This window comes from Felis catus, chromosome A2 (assembly GCF_018350175.1).
Source record: "Felis catus isolate Fca126 chromosome A2, F.catus_Fca126_mat1.0, whole genome shotgun sequence".
NCBI lineage: Eukaryota > Metazoa > Chordata > Mammalia > Carnivora > Felidae > Felis > Felis catus.
Window position 1 is genome coordinate 145,125,200 of NC_058369.1, and position 17,736 is coordinate 145,142,935.

Genomic DNA, 17,736 nt, shown 5'->3' on the forward strand with positions numbered 1-17,736 from the left:
ATACGCGTTGTGCCCTGAAACCTGTCCAGCTTTCTATTTAGAGTTTTAGTCCATCTGGAGAAAACTTACTCCGAGTGCGCTCTGTAAACTGCAGAATACCTGCAGACTTGTGAGATCGTGACTAGTCAGCCAGCAGGTCTCCATAGAAAAGCCACTCCCCCACCCTGACCCCGTCCCAGATGGCCGTTAAGAGACCACTCGGAGACTCCCAAGGGAGGGGTCCCCAGCAGGAAGGAGGCACGGGTCTTCCCAGGTGGCCTCCACAGTTCCTGCCCGCTTCCTTCCCACCACCTCACAGAGTCAGGAGCTGCTTACAAAGTTACAAGACCTGTGTGAACTACAGCTGCTCTACCAAGGCATGCAGGAAGAGCAGAAAAAACTGGTACAGAATCAAGAATGTGTGCTCAGAGAACAGTCAGACCTGCACGAAGAGCTACATCTTTTCAAAGAGGCTCGTTTCCAGGAAGTCTTCAAGAATCCCGATGATTCCAAATTGTCTAAGTCCTCCAAGTGTGGTCCTAACAAGGTAACCAGAACAAGAGGCAGGGGGACAGTTCTGGGGACGATAGCATGGTAGGGAAGAGGGTTCCGTGGAAGGGTCAGAGTTAGGAAGGCCTGTCTGGCCAGAAGTAAGAATGAGACTGAGGCTCTGTCCTTCTTCAGCCATGACCACCCACGGGCTCATTAAGATGTGGCTTTAGCTACGGCCTGAGGACCTCAATCAGATACGTGCCTAATCGAAGCGCTGTCAACACTGAGAACCAGGTGACCTGGGAATCTAAGCGTCTGATAATTTGATGCGGCCCCTCCAACATACCATTTTCCAGATTTATCATATCAGCTTAGTATTTGTCTGGATTCTTTGAGACTGACTCTAAGCATGTCATCCTTTTTTTATAAGCCGACTGGTAATTGACCAGTGCCACTTTTCAGTGACCAAAACCTATGTTGGTATTCTGCATGAGACAGATCTGGGGCCATTCATTCCCAAGGGAAGAATTCCTAACATGTGGCATTCTTGCTACCGACCACACTGTCTTCACGAAAACTTTGGTAGCAATAAGAGCCACGTCGAGGGGGGTTGGACCAAAGAATCCATGCATCTCAAGCACCAGGAAGGGGTCACGCCCCTGAGGTCATGCTGGTGGAGAGTTCCACATAAGTCTGTTCAGGATTATGGGATGCATTTGGTCTGAGGTCTCAGGGTGGGCAAGGAAGAGCAGGGGGACAGTTTCAATCTAGGCTAGATCTGTTCATTCAAATATTAGCCTCGATAGGGAGAACAAGGGAATTGCAGAAGTCCAAGCTGAGATTTGGTCAGATTCAGGGGGCATCAGATTTCAGCCTGGGTAACACAGAGACCAGGAACCAGGTATAAAATATTTCCTTAACTGATCAGATCTCATCCTGGGCATCAGCAGCCAAGAAGCCAGGCCCAGAGGGCCTGGGAAACATGCCCAGAGGCCAGATTCAGAATTGGGGCAGGAGGTACAGGGCCTTGTAGTGAGACCTTAATTCCAGGTCCCCATCTGCTGAGGGAGGAATTCTTTGTAGGCTCAATTCAAGGCCAGGGCTGATTTTAGACTTGGGGGCAGGGGAGGGGACTGAGCCCCAAGATCAGGATAATGGGTATATCCTGACTGAGAAGAGGGGAGGGGAGGGAGCCAGAGTGTTCCTGCTACCCACTCAGCCCTGCTGCCAGGAGAGTTTCTAAACCAGAGTTTAGAAACCAGCAGAAACAGGAGCCCAGAGATCACAGAGTAGCCGCCCTGGGGGGATTCCCCCCCAGTGAGCAAGAAACCGACACGTGCCAGTAGCTGGGGGCTGTTGAAGACCTAGGCTGTGGTGACTGGAGTGTGGGTGTGCGGGCCTCTGAAGTGTGCTGTCAGATGTCTGCCCCAGGAGGGGCGCAGCTAGAAGCGTGGCAGTGTCTGGAGTAATGACAATGTCTCCCCCCGCCCACTCCTGGCAGTCCAAGATGATCTTCGCCCAGATACAGGCTCTGCAGGGGCTGTACGAGAGCACTCAGACCGAGCAGGAGCTACTGCAGCAGGAGCAGGGCAGGCTCCTCGAGGAGCGGAAGAGGCTGCAGGCTGACTTGCAGCTCTGCCTGGAAGAGATGCAGCTGCTCCGAGTCCAGTCCCCTTCCGTAAACAGGAGCCTTGAGTCCTACCAGAAGACCTACGGCGGCATGGCCGCCAGCACCGAGCACGATCGTAAGAGCTACGGTAGCAGCGTTGATGACAGCGAGAGCTATCACAAGAGTTACGGTAGCACCCAGGCCAGTGATGAGAGCTTTCTCAAGAGCTACGACAGCAGCAGCGGTACCCACAAGACCTGTGATAGGAATTACAGCAGCAGCAGCAGCAGCAGCAGCAGCGTCACCTATAAGAAGAGTTACGGTAGCAGCAGTAGCTCTGACCCCTGTTACAAGAGTTACGTCAGCAGCATTGAGGATGAACCTGCTGAGCCTGAAGATGTAGAGGTAAAAGTAGCCAGATGAGAGGTCTCACAGGGACAGAAGGCTCTTGTCCTATTCAGAGAGAAGTCCATCAGGGAAAGGTGCAAGAAGTGAGGTGGGCAGCGGGGTCGGAGGTGAGCTGGGTAACTCACTGGAAATGAATGAGGCGCTCCATGTGTCTGATATGGAGATGCTGCCATCACAGTGCTGCTGCTTCGTGGGAAGAAGTACAGAATTCGCCCCAGGGCAGTTTCAGATCCTTGTGGCCATTATTCTGTACCCACGAAAAGGCCTAGCAAAGAGAGCGGGCGGAGGGCAGGTGCTTCTCAGGGTGCAGACGTTACTCCCCCACCCTCCGCAGCGCTGTGAGGACATGGTGGCCAAGGTGTTGATCAAGCTGCAGGGAGTGCAGGCCATGTACCAGCTCAGCCAGGAGGAACACGACCAGCTGCAAGAGCGAATGAAAAAGCTGCTGGAACGGCAGAAGGAGCTGAAGGAAGAGCTGGATGCCTGTGAAAAGGAATTCAAGGAGTGCCTGGGAAGCCGCGAGAAGCCTGTTGCCTCCTCAAATGACAGGGACGAGGTAACGGCTGTCTGGGAGGCAAGGTTTCTTCTAGGAGCCCCTAGAGCCAGAGGAGGTCCTAGGTCCTGGCCATTTTGGAGAGGCTGAGGAAAGAGGGCCAGGAGCTCACTGCTTGCTCTCGCTCCCAGGAACGGAGCAGGGGCTGAATCCCAGGAGGCCGGGCAGTCTGCTGCGTCACTGGCGGACATTCCCCAGGTGCTCACTGTCCTGAGATTTACTCACCAGGACTCTCAGGATAACTTTTCTCTTTTTCCTTTTACCACTCTTCTCCTTTGCCGTGTCCCAGAGCACTTCTATAGAGTTGTATTTTTTTTCACCTTGAGTTATTTTTGGGTGTATTGGTCCTGTGTCTTCAACTAGACTGTGAGCACCTCAAGGGCAGAGCCTTGCCTCCTCTTGGATCTCTTATAATGCCAAGAAAGGTGCCCTGCATCCATGAGGAATGGGACAGAAGGCATCATTTCTGCCCTAGAGCAGTCCACAGTCCAGCAGGGCTCACTGTATATGCGTGGGAGAGTCTAGACAGCAATCAGCATGTGGGCCTAGGTTGCTTAGTATCGCTACCTACCAAGGAGCCTGTGATGCCAGAAGTCGGGAAAGACGAAACCAGAGGTTAGGGAGCAGGATTAGAATGTGCCTCTGTTTCCAGGGCGAGGCACTGGAGCCCAGGTACACTCTCTGGAGTAGACAAGAACACGGTGTCTCAGGCAGTTGTACCTATTCGAGAACTTGCTTGGATGAAGCAGGTGTCTGTAATAAAGTCGTGGGGTTCAGAAGGGGTAGCCCTCTAGCTATTCCCCAGAGAGGTCACAGTAAAAACATAATTTAAATCCTCCTTTTTTGAAGATGTTAGAGGTAAATCAGCAGGGGCCTCAGGTTAGAGAGAAACTGTTTGCGGAACCGCTTTAGAGGCTCGCCTTCCGCAGGTTGATGTTCCCTCTCTCGCCTACTTCCCCGAGGGCCTCAGCAGGGGAATGTCGGGGCAGGATGGGGGCCGAGGTCACCTGTGAAGATACCAGGCTGGCCGAGGGGGTGGTGCTGGGGGTGACTGGCGCTCCACCACCAACAGATCAAAGAGCTGCAGGCCAAGCTGCGGGAGCTGCAGCTGCAGTATCAGGCCAGCATGGACGAGCAGGGGCGGCTTCTGGCCGTGCAGGAGCAGCTGGAGGGACAGCTGCAGTGCTGCCAGGAGGAGCTGCGCCAGCTCAAGGAGAGGTCCTCTGTCGCCACAGAAACCAAGGGGAAAAACGGCAATAAGAATATGAACAAAAATGCCAACGGGGTTAAAAATAAAAAGGTGACCAAACCAAGCCTGGACGGCTCTGAGTACAACTGTGAGGACGAGAAGGTGAGTGATAACCCTAGTGCCCAGATAAGCAGAAAGGCAGGGGAGACCTTGGGAAGAAAAATCATCTGCACCACCGTTTCGACCAGGTGGGGTATTTGTAGAGAAGCTGCTGGTCTCTCTGACGTGTTAAGAGTAGTTCCCTCTTGGTAGCAGTTGGGTCTTTCACCCTTTGGCGGTGAAATTTTTTAAGGGGAGTGGAATACAGACCACTTCGACCTGGAGGCACAGCCCCCAAGGCCCATCGCCCCTGGGTTGGACGACTGCTCCAACGAGCTCAGCCCAATCTTCTGGGGCCCCTTTTCTTCCTGGGTTATGTGCCCAAGAGAGGGACCAAATGGATGAAGAGAGAGGAATTTATTCAGAGCAGTTGGAAATAAGTGAGAGAGGATTGGGTAAAATAGGAGTCACCGTTGCCCTGCGGGGGTAGGAAGTAGCAGTTGAGGGACAGAGCTCAAGAATGTAGCTGTGGTAGCTGTCTGAGATGGCCGATGGCCAGTGGCCAGACGGCTGTGTGGGGCCCGAGGCTGGGCGTGACTGCCCTCCACACTATGCGCAGGGAGAGACCTGGTACCAGAACGTGGGGCTGCTCGCGCACCGTGACATGCTGGGAAGCAGGGTGCTCTTGAGATAGTCCAGCTTTGTCGTGAAGGGAGTCATCTTCACAGGTAACCGCAGCCCCCATCCTGCCCTGCCTCCACCCTGCAGAGTCTGGAGGTGGTGCTCTACTACAAGGCCAACCACATGGATTTATATGATCTAACAAAAGAGGAAATGGAGGAGGGAAAGAAGGAAACCAAAGAGGAAACGAAGCAGGAGTCCTGGGAGGAAGTAGCTTCTCAGGCATCAGACCCTGCAGAGGTGAAGTCCACGGAAGATAAAGAGGGGGCTTATGAAGAGTCCCAAGAGCAGGGGGGCAAGGAAGAAGACAACAAAGATGAGAGTGACGACGCTTGCCCTGAAGCTTCAGAGGAAAACAGCCGCCTCAAGCTTTCTGAAAACAAAAAGGTAACCGCAGTCCAAGACTGGATCAGGTGGGAAGTGGGCTGTCAGGCTCAGGTGCCCGAGGATGGACTCCTGCAGGAGGAGAAGCCGGCAAGCCCTGAGGCGTGGCGCTCAGGGACAGTGGAGATGAGCCGGGAGTGGCGGAGACGGTCTCTCCGTGGGAGATGGCAGGCTTAGACCGATCTGCTGTGGACCTGGGTCTCAAAGATCCCTTTTTTTGGAAACCAGGGTGGGCTCACTGCAGTCTGACCTTTCATCTGTGTGGTAGCGCTTGTTCCTTACATCAGGAGGGTTCTTCACCCTTCATCTAGCGCTGCGCTGAGAACGCGGATGGTGTGAGATCTAAAGGCTGTTTGTCAGCCTGGGCAAGTCGCTCTGTCCTGCTTCCCCAGGGTGCCCTATGAGGTTGACCTCTGTTGTTGCTGTTAGGGATGTGGGGAGGCTGGTGTTGCTTGCGGGCTCCGTGTATCACAGGGGCATGAGGTGGGGAGCTGGGGGTGGTCAGAAGTAGAATATTTCAGTCCGTACGACAGGGGCGTTGACCAGTCTGAGGAAGGGCAGCCAGAGCCCTAACCAAATTAGTTGCTAGATCTTGAGAGGTTGGGATGGGAGTCTCCTGGGTGATTTACCAATTGTACAAAAGTGTTTCTGTGTTTTAACTACTGGTACATCTGTACAGGAATGTACCAGCTGAATTCCTGCCCTGGTTGAGGTTAACTGGGGGCTCTGACTCCTTGAAGAGTGAGTACTTCCTGAATAAGTCCTTGGTTTGCACCACAGGCTCTTTCCATCTCTCTAAACACAGGGGAAGAAAATAAGTCTCTTGTGGTGGGACATCCCAGTCAGCTCTAAGGCTACCTGGAATTTTCTGGTAGCTCAGCAGTTGTCAGCACTGGCTCACAACCCAGCGTGCAGCTCTCCGTTGACCTTGTGTCAGAGAACCATTACTTAGGATGTAAAAAGTAGGAGCAGCCGCATCCTCTTCCCCAGTGTTCTGTTTCTTTGAATTCATCGTATTCCACCACACGATGGGTCAGAACCTCCTGGATTTCCTTGTCTTGGGTGCCACATCTCTAAATGTCAAAACGGATTCTTGTACTTTGAAGTCGAGCACATTCCTCGTTGGCTACATATGGAGGTGTCCCTTTGCCTCCTAGGTCCTGCATCTTTTGCAGGCAGATCTGATGGCATGTGTGATACTACCTGCAAATTCACTTTCTCTCTGGAAGATTGTTGCAGTCAAAGAACTAGCCCTTCTCCACTGTTAGCCTGGTTTAGTGCATTTTGTCTCACAACAACGGCATTAGACTCCTGGGGGTCACAGGGATCAGAGCCCAGAACACCGAGACTCGGTGGAGAGCAGCCAGAACATGTGGCCTCACAAAGGGACAGGTGGCCTGGCAGGAGACTGGCTCTTCCCTGAGTGACCTAGAAGTGTGCATCCTCCTCATCTGGAGAGCCCAGCTTTACCCTCGGAGCTTCACTTTTCCAGAGTTACTGACCTGCAAGAAAGGTCTAGTGCAGATAACCCCTGCTTGACAAGATGTGAGAGGGGTATGACAAGCCGGGAAACGACCCACCACCTGATTCAGACCTAAGCAGCTGCTTAACCCGTTCAGGTTTGCATCTTCCGCAGGCCGCCAGTGGGAAGAACCAGGCCCGGGCGCAGAGAGGAGACGCGGCTGCCCTCGCTACCTGTTTAACCTCTTGATCTCTTTCTCTTTTCCCTTTGTTTTCTCATCCTCATTATCCATTGGATTCATATGTTTATGTCTTTTTATACCACCCCTCATCTCCTGGCCTCTCCTCGTGCTTCCTTCTCATTTGATATGTCGCAGCCATCCCCTGCCCCCGAGCCCCCCATCTTCTCCTTGCCTCTCGTAGGCCTGGTGGTCATATCGGCTTTGCTCTGGTGCTGGTGGGCCGAGACGTCGTCCTAACGCAGGTACTGGTATCGAGTCCTCTCCTCCTGAGGGGTAGAGGGGGGGTGCAGGTTGCCCTGGCCTCTCCTCTTTCCTTTTTCTCTCGCTTGCTTGCTTCTTGCTTTAGTCCTCTGACGACAGATTACTCAGGGCTGAGTTTTCGCCCTGGCTTCTCCTTGGGCTACTGCAAAGCCCGTAGCATCCCTGAGCACGTCTTCCTAACACACAGCGAGTGGGAATGCATATCGCTGACATGGCTTGAGTTTCTGTTTTCTGGCTGGGAAAACTCTGGATGATCCCAGCACTGTGGCCACTTTGAGAAATGCCTGACCACTTCTGATGAGCTGATGTCTGTCTGCAAGGCTGGCCTGGGTGCTCTTTGTCTTTGTTTAGCCCCAGAGCCAAGCTCTCGACTGCTGTCGCCACCCAGGACGGCAAAGCAAGGAATCGCTGCCTCCCCCATTGAGTGAGAGAGGAGTTCTGGAGAGCTGTGACCAACCCCAACCCTAATCCTAAACCCCCTCTCAGGGGCATTTGGAGGAGGGCAGCCTCAATTTGTCCTTCAAACATGGTGGAAGTAGCACAGAACCCCCCGCCATATTATGTGCTTTCTACTGAGAAGTTCTCTGCTTTGGGACTTCTGGTCTTCAGAAAAATCAGAACAAGAACGCCAGGAAATGTTTTATAGTTCTCTCTTTATCCATTTTGGGGGCCAGATTCTATTGTAATTGGCTTCCCGAGCCAGGCTTTTTGGAGAGAAAGCGGTACTGGTGAAAAGAATGAGGTGCGAGGATTCTCAGGGCACCAAGGCTGACATATTCTGGGCGCCTTCCACTTGGCTGCGGTCCATGTAATCTGGTCTGTCAACAGGATACCAAATTTAGGAGGCAGACTGTGGTCTTGGGGCCCAAGGTAGAGCCCTAGGGTTCCACCTGTCTTCAGAACCCATCAGTTGTTCTCTCCTGGTCCGTTCTGGCTCCTTTCTCCTGCTCCCCCCCCCCCCCAACCTCCACCACACCTCCCCTTCCCTTCTCACCCCTGCAAATGGAGTGGAGCTGGCTTAATGCACAGGTTAGGGTGGCAGCTGAAGCTTATGTTGGTAGCACTTTCCTCCTTCCTTTTCCCCTCAGATTTTTCCCTCTTTTTCCTTTCTCCTTCCTCGTCTTTAAGGCACTCCAGTTATTAACTCCTTTAGTGACAGGGTCTCTCCCTGTACCTGTTCTCCCTCTGTCCACATCCAGATTTCTCAGTCCCTAGGGGAGGAGACCCAAAGCACTCAGCCATAACCTTTCTCCACCTCAGCCAGGCCCAAGCAGAGTGAGAGGAAGGAAGTCCTGGGTCAGGGTGCTCTGGGGAGCCTGGCTGTGCCTCACCCTGCAGCTCCCCGTCCAGGAGCTGAGTGTAGTACTGTAGGAACGTGGCCGACAGGTGGTCAGAGAACCTGGCCAAGTCTGTCCCTGCCTCTTACCGCTTAGTCCCAGTAGGCAAAATGCATAATCAGAATGTTAATTTCTTCAAATAAAAGCAAAGGACAGTAAAATCTCTGCCTTCCTCATGTGAAAATCACCTGAGTTCATGTTTATGAAAGTGTTTCATAAATGATAAAACACCACAGAGATAATTTAAAAAGAAATACACTTAACATAATACATGCTCTGTGCCAGGCACTGTTCTAATTACCTTATGTATATTAACTCATTTAATCTTTGCAACAACCCAATGAGGCAGCTTTTACTATTTTATATGTAATACAACTAAGGCATAGAGAGGCCAAGTAATACAGCCACCGAGCTGTGAGGTGGATTCTAAAGACTGATGTTAGCAACAGATAAAATTCCAGTCCTGCTTCCCCCTTAACCGTCTCTCCTCATTTTGAGCAGTTTTCCTTGGTTGCTTCCATGTAATTAGGAAGACCCCACGCTTGTCTTCACACAGCTTCCAATCGCATTAGCCCTCTTGACAACTAGAATCAAACCTTGTTAACTTCCTGCATGTATTGTTTACAGGAGCTCCTTTGCATGTTGCATGTGCTAAGCATCCTCCCCCCATCCTCTACCTGCAGTTGTTTTTTTGGATCTGAGGCAGAACTTTTTATTCATCCCTATTAGGTATAGTCCATTGATGTAATCTGTGAAGTTTTTTGTTTGTTTGTTTGTTTGGTTTTGAGAGAGAGAGAGAGAGAGAGAGAGAACATGTGAGCACATGCACGAGCAGGAAAGAGGCAGAGGGAGAGGGAGAGGGAGAGAGAGAATCTTAAGCAGGCTCTATGCCCAGCTCAGAACTCGATCTCACGACGTTGAGATCATGACCTGAGCCCAAATCAAGAGTCGGATGTTTAACCAACTCAGCCACCCAGGTGCCCCTGTTTTTTCTTTTTTTAATCTTGACCCTGTGGTTTCAAATTACCCATTTCCCTGCCAGCTCTACACCCTCCTCAGGGGTGACCAGCCCACCTCCATATGTTCGCACACATTCAAGTGAGGGCCGAGCCTCCGGAGTGTTGTCTTTTCCAGGCTCTCTTTTATCTAGCTCCTTGGTCACTTAACAAATGGTCACACAGCAAACTGTGCAAGCATCCTACTTTTATTTCCTCCTGTTCTCCCCAAGATCATGGAAAATCTGTCAGATGTCTCAATAAAGTCCAAAACCATTTCTTTGATCTGTCAACTTAGTAACCCAGGCTGAAAGGAAAGCCTGAGGTGACTTACCAGCCCTCCACTCAGCCAGTCTGGAACTTGCCTCTGACTGGTGTAAAGGGTACCGGTTCACATTTATGGGTCCAGCTCCATAAATGTCCTCCTTCAAGAACATCAGACTGACATATGTATGTATTTAATGTTTTTATTTATTTTTGAGAGAAAGAGCATGCAAGTGGGGCAGGGGCAGAGAGAAAGAGGGACAGAGCATCTGAATCAGGCTCTGTGCTGACAGCAGAGAGCCCGATGTGGGGCTGTGAGATCATGACCTGAGCTGAAGTCAGACACTTAACTGACTGAGCCCCCCGGGCACCCCTCGACTGACGTTTTTAGCAGTATATATTAGTATATAAGCATCTGAGCATGTACATATTTTTCCTAGCTTCCTTTCCAGTTCTTTTTTTTTGTTTTAATTTTTTTTTTAATGTTTATTTGTTTTTGAGAGAGAGAGAGCAAGCAAGGGAGGGCAGAGAGAGAAGGAGACACAGAATCTGAAGCAGGCTCTAGGCTCTGACCTGTCAGCACAGAACCCAACGCGGGGCTTGAACCCATGAGCTGTGAGATCATGACCTGAGCTGAAGTTGGATGCTTAACCAACTGAGCCACCCAGGCGCCCCTCCAGTTATTTTCTTACATAAATTACTCTCTGTATCTGCTTCCAGCATTGTTTCGCTTTCCATTTCATTTGTTCTGTTCTTTTTGGTAACTATTTCTACAAATGTGAGAGATCTTGCTCTTTATAGTTGACTTAAAATCCTCTTCTTAGACCCATTATTCTCTAAGCAAATGCTTTCTTAGGATGAATGGGCTATACTCTGTTCTTACCTAAAATCATCCTTCTGTTATTACACCGTAGCTATGACTCAAAACCCAAATTCTGTCTTTCAAGTAATGCAGTAAGAAAAAGTAACAAAAATAGAAACTATTTCCCTAAGTATGTATTTTCTTGTCCAGGATTTCATGTTCCCTAAATGATGCTTCTTTGTTGTCCCACGAACCAGCAGGATTTGCTATGGTCAGTGGAGTCTGGAAGCCTCAGTGCACCGGCACATGCTCAGGAAGTCAGTCAACACACTGGTGACCGGGGATGTTTTCAGGACCCTGGCATTTGCCGCCCAGGGCCAGTGACTGGCTTCCTTGAGTTTTCTCAAACCAGCAGCATTCTCCACAAAAGGTCTGGGCTGCCTCTGAACCTCATATTTGCCTGCACTCCACGGTGCATCCTTTATTTCCCCTCAGTCTTACCATTTTGACCGAGTTCATTTCTCCTGTATGAAGCCAGTGAGGCACTTCCGCTTTCCCCAGAGGGCCCAGTTTACCCTCTTTTTCTTGCCACGGCGCTTGATCCTTTCTCATCGCAACCATCTGGATGCTCTTTGAAGTCTGGCTCCTGAGCTGGCTTCTACACACACGAACGGGTATTCTCTTCATTCCGTGGGGCCTGGATACACGGAGTCACCTCAGGTGATACACATAGCGTTGTTCCAGATACCTAGTGCTGCCGGGACTAGGACTGCATTGTCTTCAGCAGTCACCCAGGAAGTGAGAGAGACCCGGACCAGGAGGTTCCTGATGTCTCTCCAGCGCCAGTAGGCAGGGAAACCTCTGGCTTAGGGAAGGGTTCAGAAGGCTGGGCACTCACCATTTGTCTTTGGTCCCCACAGAACATGTTTGGGATGTGGAAGCCTATCGTGTTCTTGGCTATCGCGGCTGTGGCTCTGTATGTGTTACCCAACATGCGACCGCAGGAGTCAGAGTTCTGCCTCACGGAGTGATGGCAGACCTGGGCCAGCGTCGGGGGCAGATCCCCAGCGGCCGCTGCCCTCACACTGTGCCAGAGTCCCCACCCCACCCGTGTGTCCCGTGTGTCCCCATCTCCTCAGCCTCAGTCACCCAGGCTGGAAAGGTCACGGGGAGCTGCTGGCTGCCATCTCCTGCCTTGTATAAGAACCTGGGTTCCGTGTAATTAAATATCAACCTAATTACGTGAGACTCTGTGGCCTTTTATTTGCGAAACACCTCACAACACAACCAGAACAGAGCAGTTCCCCTTTAACGGGGTACCTCGCATACGGATCGGGCTCCTAAATACGATTTCTCACCCTACAGGTGACCTCAGAGACGAGGGTGGCTCCTCGCGTTGCCAGCCAAATCGCAGATGCATCGGTCTGCACATATAAACCCTATCTCCAGCAGCTCATCCGAACACAGGGAAATGGAATGAGCTGGACACTGTGGGGGGGGGGGGGGGGGGGCAAGTGACTTGCCCTTAGGTCCATGCCCACACCCATCTGCTGTGAGAAGAGTGTCCTGAGAAGATCTGCATCTGAGCCTTCGTGGCTCTGCCCTTGTGATGCCTCATGGGATTCGCTCTCAGAGAGGACTTACTGTCACGCAGAGTCTGACGGTGAACAGGTGGCACACTCAAGAGCCTTAACTTGAAGAGTGTTTAAATGAAGGGACTCTACACAGGCAGAGTTAGAGAACCAGCAAGGAATAGTGAAATCCCCAGATACCAGCAACAGTGTCTCCCATCACAGACCTGAAGGAGAGGGGAGGAGGGCAGGGCTAGAGGACTGGAAAGGGGCCCCGGACCCACAGAAGGATACGGCCCTTGTCAGAGCCTGACACCCTCTCCCCCCACCTGTCAAGTTTCCTAATGGCACTTCTCATTGGCTGATCCCAGCTGCGAGCCAGAGAGCAGCGATGCCCAGGTGACACAGGTCAGTCTCCTGGAATTCAGAGCAGGGCAAAGGATGGAGAGGGGATCAAAGTGGAGACAGAATGATAAGGATAATTTATGAGTGTCCTTGGTTACCGTCGTTGCTGTGGAGCCCTCTGTGATTGGTTGTTCCATATGAGTGTTTCCATAGGAGAGCCCTCGAGTGCATTCATAAGCCACAGTGGACAAAATGGCGCCATGACCGCTGGTTTCCCGGAACGCCTCTCTGCCTCTTTTCTACCTGATGCCAGAGGAGTTTGTTCCATTCACCCAAATGTCCGAAGTAATGTACCTATAGAGCATGTACTGTAGTGGGCACTAAATGTAGTGGGCATTAAATGAATTCACTTCTTCCCCGGCCTTTTCCTAGGGGGCCTGGGGCCAGTTCTAAAATCGCGATCAGTCACTGTAAACAGGGCTGCACCTAGGCAGATTGAGGGCATTGCCACGCATTCCTTTCTCTCCCTTTAAATGACTCCTCTTTGAAGGCAGTGCTGATTTGGGGTGGCCTAGCTCCTTGCAATTCCAAGTGTGGTCCACAGACCAGCAGCATCAGCATCATTAGCTTGTTAGGCAGTATCTCGGGCCTCACATCAAACCTACCAACACAGAATCTGCATTTTAACGAGGTCCCCAGTTGATCAGTATGCGCACTAGAATTGGAAAACTGCCCTCAGCGACATTAGGTTGTGTGTGCTCAGTTGTAACCTAAATTGAAGAAATTCCTTCACAACCCATCCGGTACCACTGGCCCCTCGCTGTTGAGTGTAGGTAGGGGGACCCCGTTTTTAATCCACTTTAGTCCGGCCACCAGTCGGCTGGAGAACATATGTGGTGGAAAGGACTGGAAGATGACTTACCAGTGAGGATCACCGATTTAACTTGGAATTAGAAGCCAAGATGGAGGTCACGGTCTGGGAGGCAGTGAGCCTCCAGTTAGGACTGCATCCCATCCTTCCCAGGCCCGAGCCTAGAGCCTGAGCAATGCGCAGGAAAGTGGTCCTGCTTTTCTTCCCCCAGCCCTTTTGCTCATTTTAGAAAGCCGTCCTCTTCATCATTTGGGTCTTTGTGCCTCCTGGTCTTGTTGATATGCTGTTGCTAGAATAAAGAGGACTCTCTGTGTTGAGTGTGAAACAGCCACTTGGGCTAGCTTTAAGTCCACAAGGGTGTCTCTTAGAAGCCACCACCAGGCACGCATCCAGGCTGAGGTACAGCTAGAACCAGACACCTGGGGGCCTCCGTCTGCCCACTGCTGTGCTCTGCACGACTCTTCCCTTTCTGCACAACAGCCCCTCTGCTCGCTCTCCCCGGGCCACCACCTGCCACTCCTGGGTAGTTCTAAAGATCAGAAGTAGTCTGGCTCCAATTCTGGCAGATGCAGTGTTAAGATGGAAGGGAAGGGAAGGGGAGGGGAAGGGAGGGGAGGGGAGGGGAAGGGAGGGGAGGGGAGGGGAGGGGAGGGGAGGGGAGGGAAGGGAAGGGAAGGGAAGGGAAGGGAAGGGAAGGGAAGGGAAGGGAAGGGAAGGGAAGGGGGGAACAGTGTAGTGATCCCGGCAATGGACTCTACAGGGGATAGGGACGGCTGTGAGGAAGCGCCTGCTCACTAGAACCTTCGTGGCCCAGGGGCGCCTGGGTGGCTCAGTCAGTTGAGCATCCGACTTCGGCTCAGGTCATGATCTCACGGTTTGTGGGTTGGAGCCCCGCGTCGGGTTCCGGGCTGACAGCTTGGAGCCTGGAGCCTGCTTCCGATTCTGTGTCTCCCTCTCTCTCTGCCCCTCTCCCACTCATGCTCTATCTCTCTCTACCTCTCAAAAATAAAGAAATGTAATAAAAAAAAAAAAAAAAAAAAAAAAAGAACCTTCGTGGTCCATAAGGCACCAGCACAGGAAACAAACTTACTTTTTTCTGGTCACCTATTAGCTGCAAAGCACCGAGCTAATCACCTCGCATGCTCTCTCTTCTCATCTTCACACATAAAAAATCTCCTAATCTGCTACAAGGGTACTATTAACTCCATTTTACAGATTCGAAACTGAAGCCCCAAATCATTATATTACCTGCCGGAGGTGGCAGAGCCAGAATTGAAGAGGGCTATGGATCTTTCTATCCTACCAGAGTGTCCCCGGCACATAAGTCAGGGCCACAGTCAGTATCACTGACTGATCAAAGTGCCAACTATGAACTTGGCCAACCTGGTATCCTCATAGGTGACTCTGGAAATGTCCCCGACTCCAGAAAAACAAGATTTTCAAACACAGCCCATTGGACCTGGTCACTTAGATTCTGCTCACCCCAAACCATGGCCAAAGTCAGTGGCTGACAAGCAGTGCCCCTTGATGGGAAAGGCAGGGCCAGGTGAATAGCCAGGCAACCTGGTCTCTTGAGACAGGTCAGTGGGTGGTGAGTCAGGGGGTTATAAAAGGCGTATGGCCCCAGCCAGCTCTGCCCCAAATACTCAGCTGATGAAACCCCCTGCAAACCCCTCTCTGCGCCCCTGCCTGACTCAGGGAGGAGGAGCACATCAGCCCTCCTCAGGGAGGGGGGGGGCCCACTTGGCAGGCTCCAGGACTAGCATTGTGCACGGTTTGTTCCAGCACTGATGGCTGTGCCTGGGCTCATGGGCTATATTCAGGGCTGAGTCACCAGCCTGCTCCTGGGTCAGGCTGACTATGACTGGCTGGCTGGGGCCTGAGTCAGGCCCCGATTTATCCTGGAGAGCAACAGGTTCGGGTTTCTGTGGGAGGGGGTGAGAAGGATGCCGGGAACCATCCTTGGCACTGGGCACCCTTGTCTGCCAACCATTCACTTACTCCTCTGGGGCTGCACACAAACCTCTCTTGTAGGGAGGGTAGGAGAAGAGGGAGAGAGGGGAGAAAGAGAGGGTAGGCTACACTTGGGAGTTCTTTCTTCACTCACCGGCTTCCCTCTGAAATCCCCCCTCCTTAACGGATGCCCTCAACTTACTGGGGGACCTCAGGTAATGCCCACAAAACAGGACTGTGAGCCATTAGAGTTTGTAAAGAGGCTGTCAGCTCCAAGCAAACCCACCCTACTCCTCTCTCTCCTCCCCAGGAGTGCTGTCTCAGATCTGTACCTCAGTTTCCTCATCTGGGCTTCAGTGACAACCTCGCTGAACCCTGAGCTGGCACCTCAGACTGGGTGTCAAATGTCTACGTTTTTACACACACACACACACACACACACACGCACACCCCTCCCTCCCTGTGAGACCGAGCTATGTGTCATGTGTCCCCAGCTGGGCATCTCTCCACAGGAGAGCTCAGCCTCTCAAGTCGATGGTCAGTACTGATGCCTGATGGTTGGTTTTGGACATGGGACAAAGGTGGCATGGGGGGGAATGAGAGTTCTGGAGATGGGGGAGTGCCAATAGGAGAGTGGGATTCCTGAGCACCTCGTCACAGGCAGCCGACAGAACATGAGCCGCAGGGCCCAAGCTATTTATACCTCGCCTGTCATTATCAGGGCCCCCAGAGCTCCCCCCTCCCAAGCCACGCACAGCAGGTCCCTCTTCTGTTTCTGGTCCCTTCTCTACTCCTCCCCCTCCCTACCTAATGAGAAGGGAAAGAAATCATTCATGGACTCCTTTTGCCATAAGCACTGCCCCCCCCCAAACCCCCCCTTTTTCTGAACTCCATAACAGGGACTGCCTTCACTCTGCCCTTGAAGAGACAGCCCTCAAAGATGCCCACTGTCTTCTTCCTTTCCCCACTGCCTGGGGGTAGAAGAAGAATAGGATAGAATGATTCACCTAGAAGGTCCCAGAACCTTCTCAAATGTCAATCATCAAACAGCTTGAGTCGGGAAATGTCTGGCCCAACCTTACTGTGTCAAGAGGGATGGGGCAGCTGAGGAAGTTTGGCCTAAAAGGGGTACCAGGAGATATGGAATACATGTACGCTACACAGAATTGCAGGCTATATATTCTCTATATAAGTACATTTGATAGCTCTTTCCCCTCACTCCAAGCAGCTCCTCTGAGTGCCTCAGTTTCCTTGCTGTCACCATGCCCTAGGCCTCCAGCTGCCCTTGGCTTACCCTGAGCCCAGTCCCGCCTAGGCTTTCTGGCTGGCTCCCTTGGGCTCTCCCTGCCCACCAGCCCCGTCACGTTTCCCCTTGGCTGTTCTGGGCAAGGCTCTCCCTGTTTCTGTCTGGCTAACCCGCCCTTTTGCTGGAAGGATCTGCCTTGCGGCCCAAATGGGCACATTGCCCAGGGGGCTCCCTGGCACCACGGGCAGTCTCTCCTTGCCCTCTCATCACCTTGGTTGAGTCAGACATGGAGGGGGGACACGGTGTGACTCATTGGGTACTATTTTCCTGAGCTCAGCTGCATTCTGAGGGGATGAGGCCAAGCAGGCTGGTGACAGGGACACTGAGTCAGGGGCAGCCTCAGTCTTTCCCCTGGGACCCTGGGTTTGGGCTTCAAATGAGGCTTTTCTACCTGTAAAGTGGAGCACCCCCAAGCCTTCTTCCTAATCGGCCTGGGCAGTGTCCCTGCTTCCTCTCAGCCCATCTGTACACAAGCACACACACTTCCTTTCCCCTGCAGGTGGACAATACCCTGGGCCAGGAGCCAGGACTCCCGGGCCCTGTCAACGGCCCTGCCACCAGTTCATCCAGAAAATTCTGTCAGCACTTCAGTGTGTTTTGCCCCAACCACTAGCCTCAGTTTCCCCATTATGTCTTTAGTCCCACAGCGTATGAAGGGGGTGTATTTCATCTCCGTCTGGCGACGCTCAGTTTGGGGGTCTAGGGTGCGCTCACCCCTCGCCTTTCAGCTCTGCGATCCACCTCCCCAGAGCGGCTGCGCAGGACCGAGCCCGCCTGGGCCGCAGACCCAGGCCGAGGCTGGGGGGCGTGTGTTGGGGGGGGGGGGAGCCCTCCCGCCACCCGGGCCCTGTGGGGGGAGGGGAGGAAGGAGGCGGGGCCGCCCGCTCCGCTCAGCCCCCACCCGCGGGCCGGGCGGCATTCCTGGGAGGCCGGC

The 17,736-nt window shown here is 52.5% G+C and overlaps 1 protein-coding gene across 11 annotated transcripts in view; it reads left to right on the forward strand.

The window, feature by feature from the left end:
- CCDC136 (coiled-coil domain containing 136) overlaps positions 1–13,868 on the forward strand; it is a 29,773-nt gene extending 15,905 nt beyond the window's left edge. For 3 of the 11 annotated variants that reach the window (XM_023250541.2, XM_045052718.1, XM_019825773.3), the window contains 6 exons: positions 299–526; positions 1,973–2,485; positions 2,823–3,044; positions 4,114–4,392; positions 5,098–5,397; positions 12,122–13,868. In XM_023250541.2, coding sequence (XP_023106309.2) covers positions 299–526; positions 1,973–2,485; positions 2,823–3,044; positions 4,114–4,392; positions 5,098–5,397; positions 12,122–12,274 — 1,695 coding nt within the window. In that variant the 3' untranslated portion in view covers positions 12,275–13,868. Of the gene's footprint in view, positions 1–298; positions 527–1,972; positions 2,486–2,822; positions 3,045–4,113; positions 4,393–5,097; positions 5,398–7,232; positions 7,340–11,676; positions 12,003–12,121 lie in introns of those variants that run through there. The other 8 variants (XM_023250545.2, XM_023250546.2, XM_023250543.2 and 5 more) reach the window with 7 other exon arrangements.
- Positions 13,869–17,736: the final 3,868 nt, after the last annotated feature.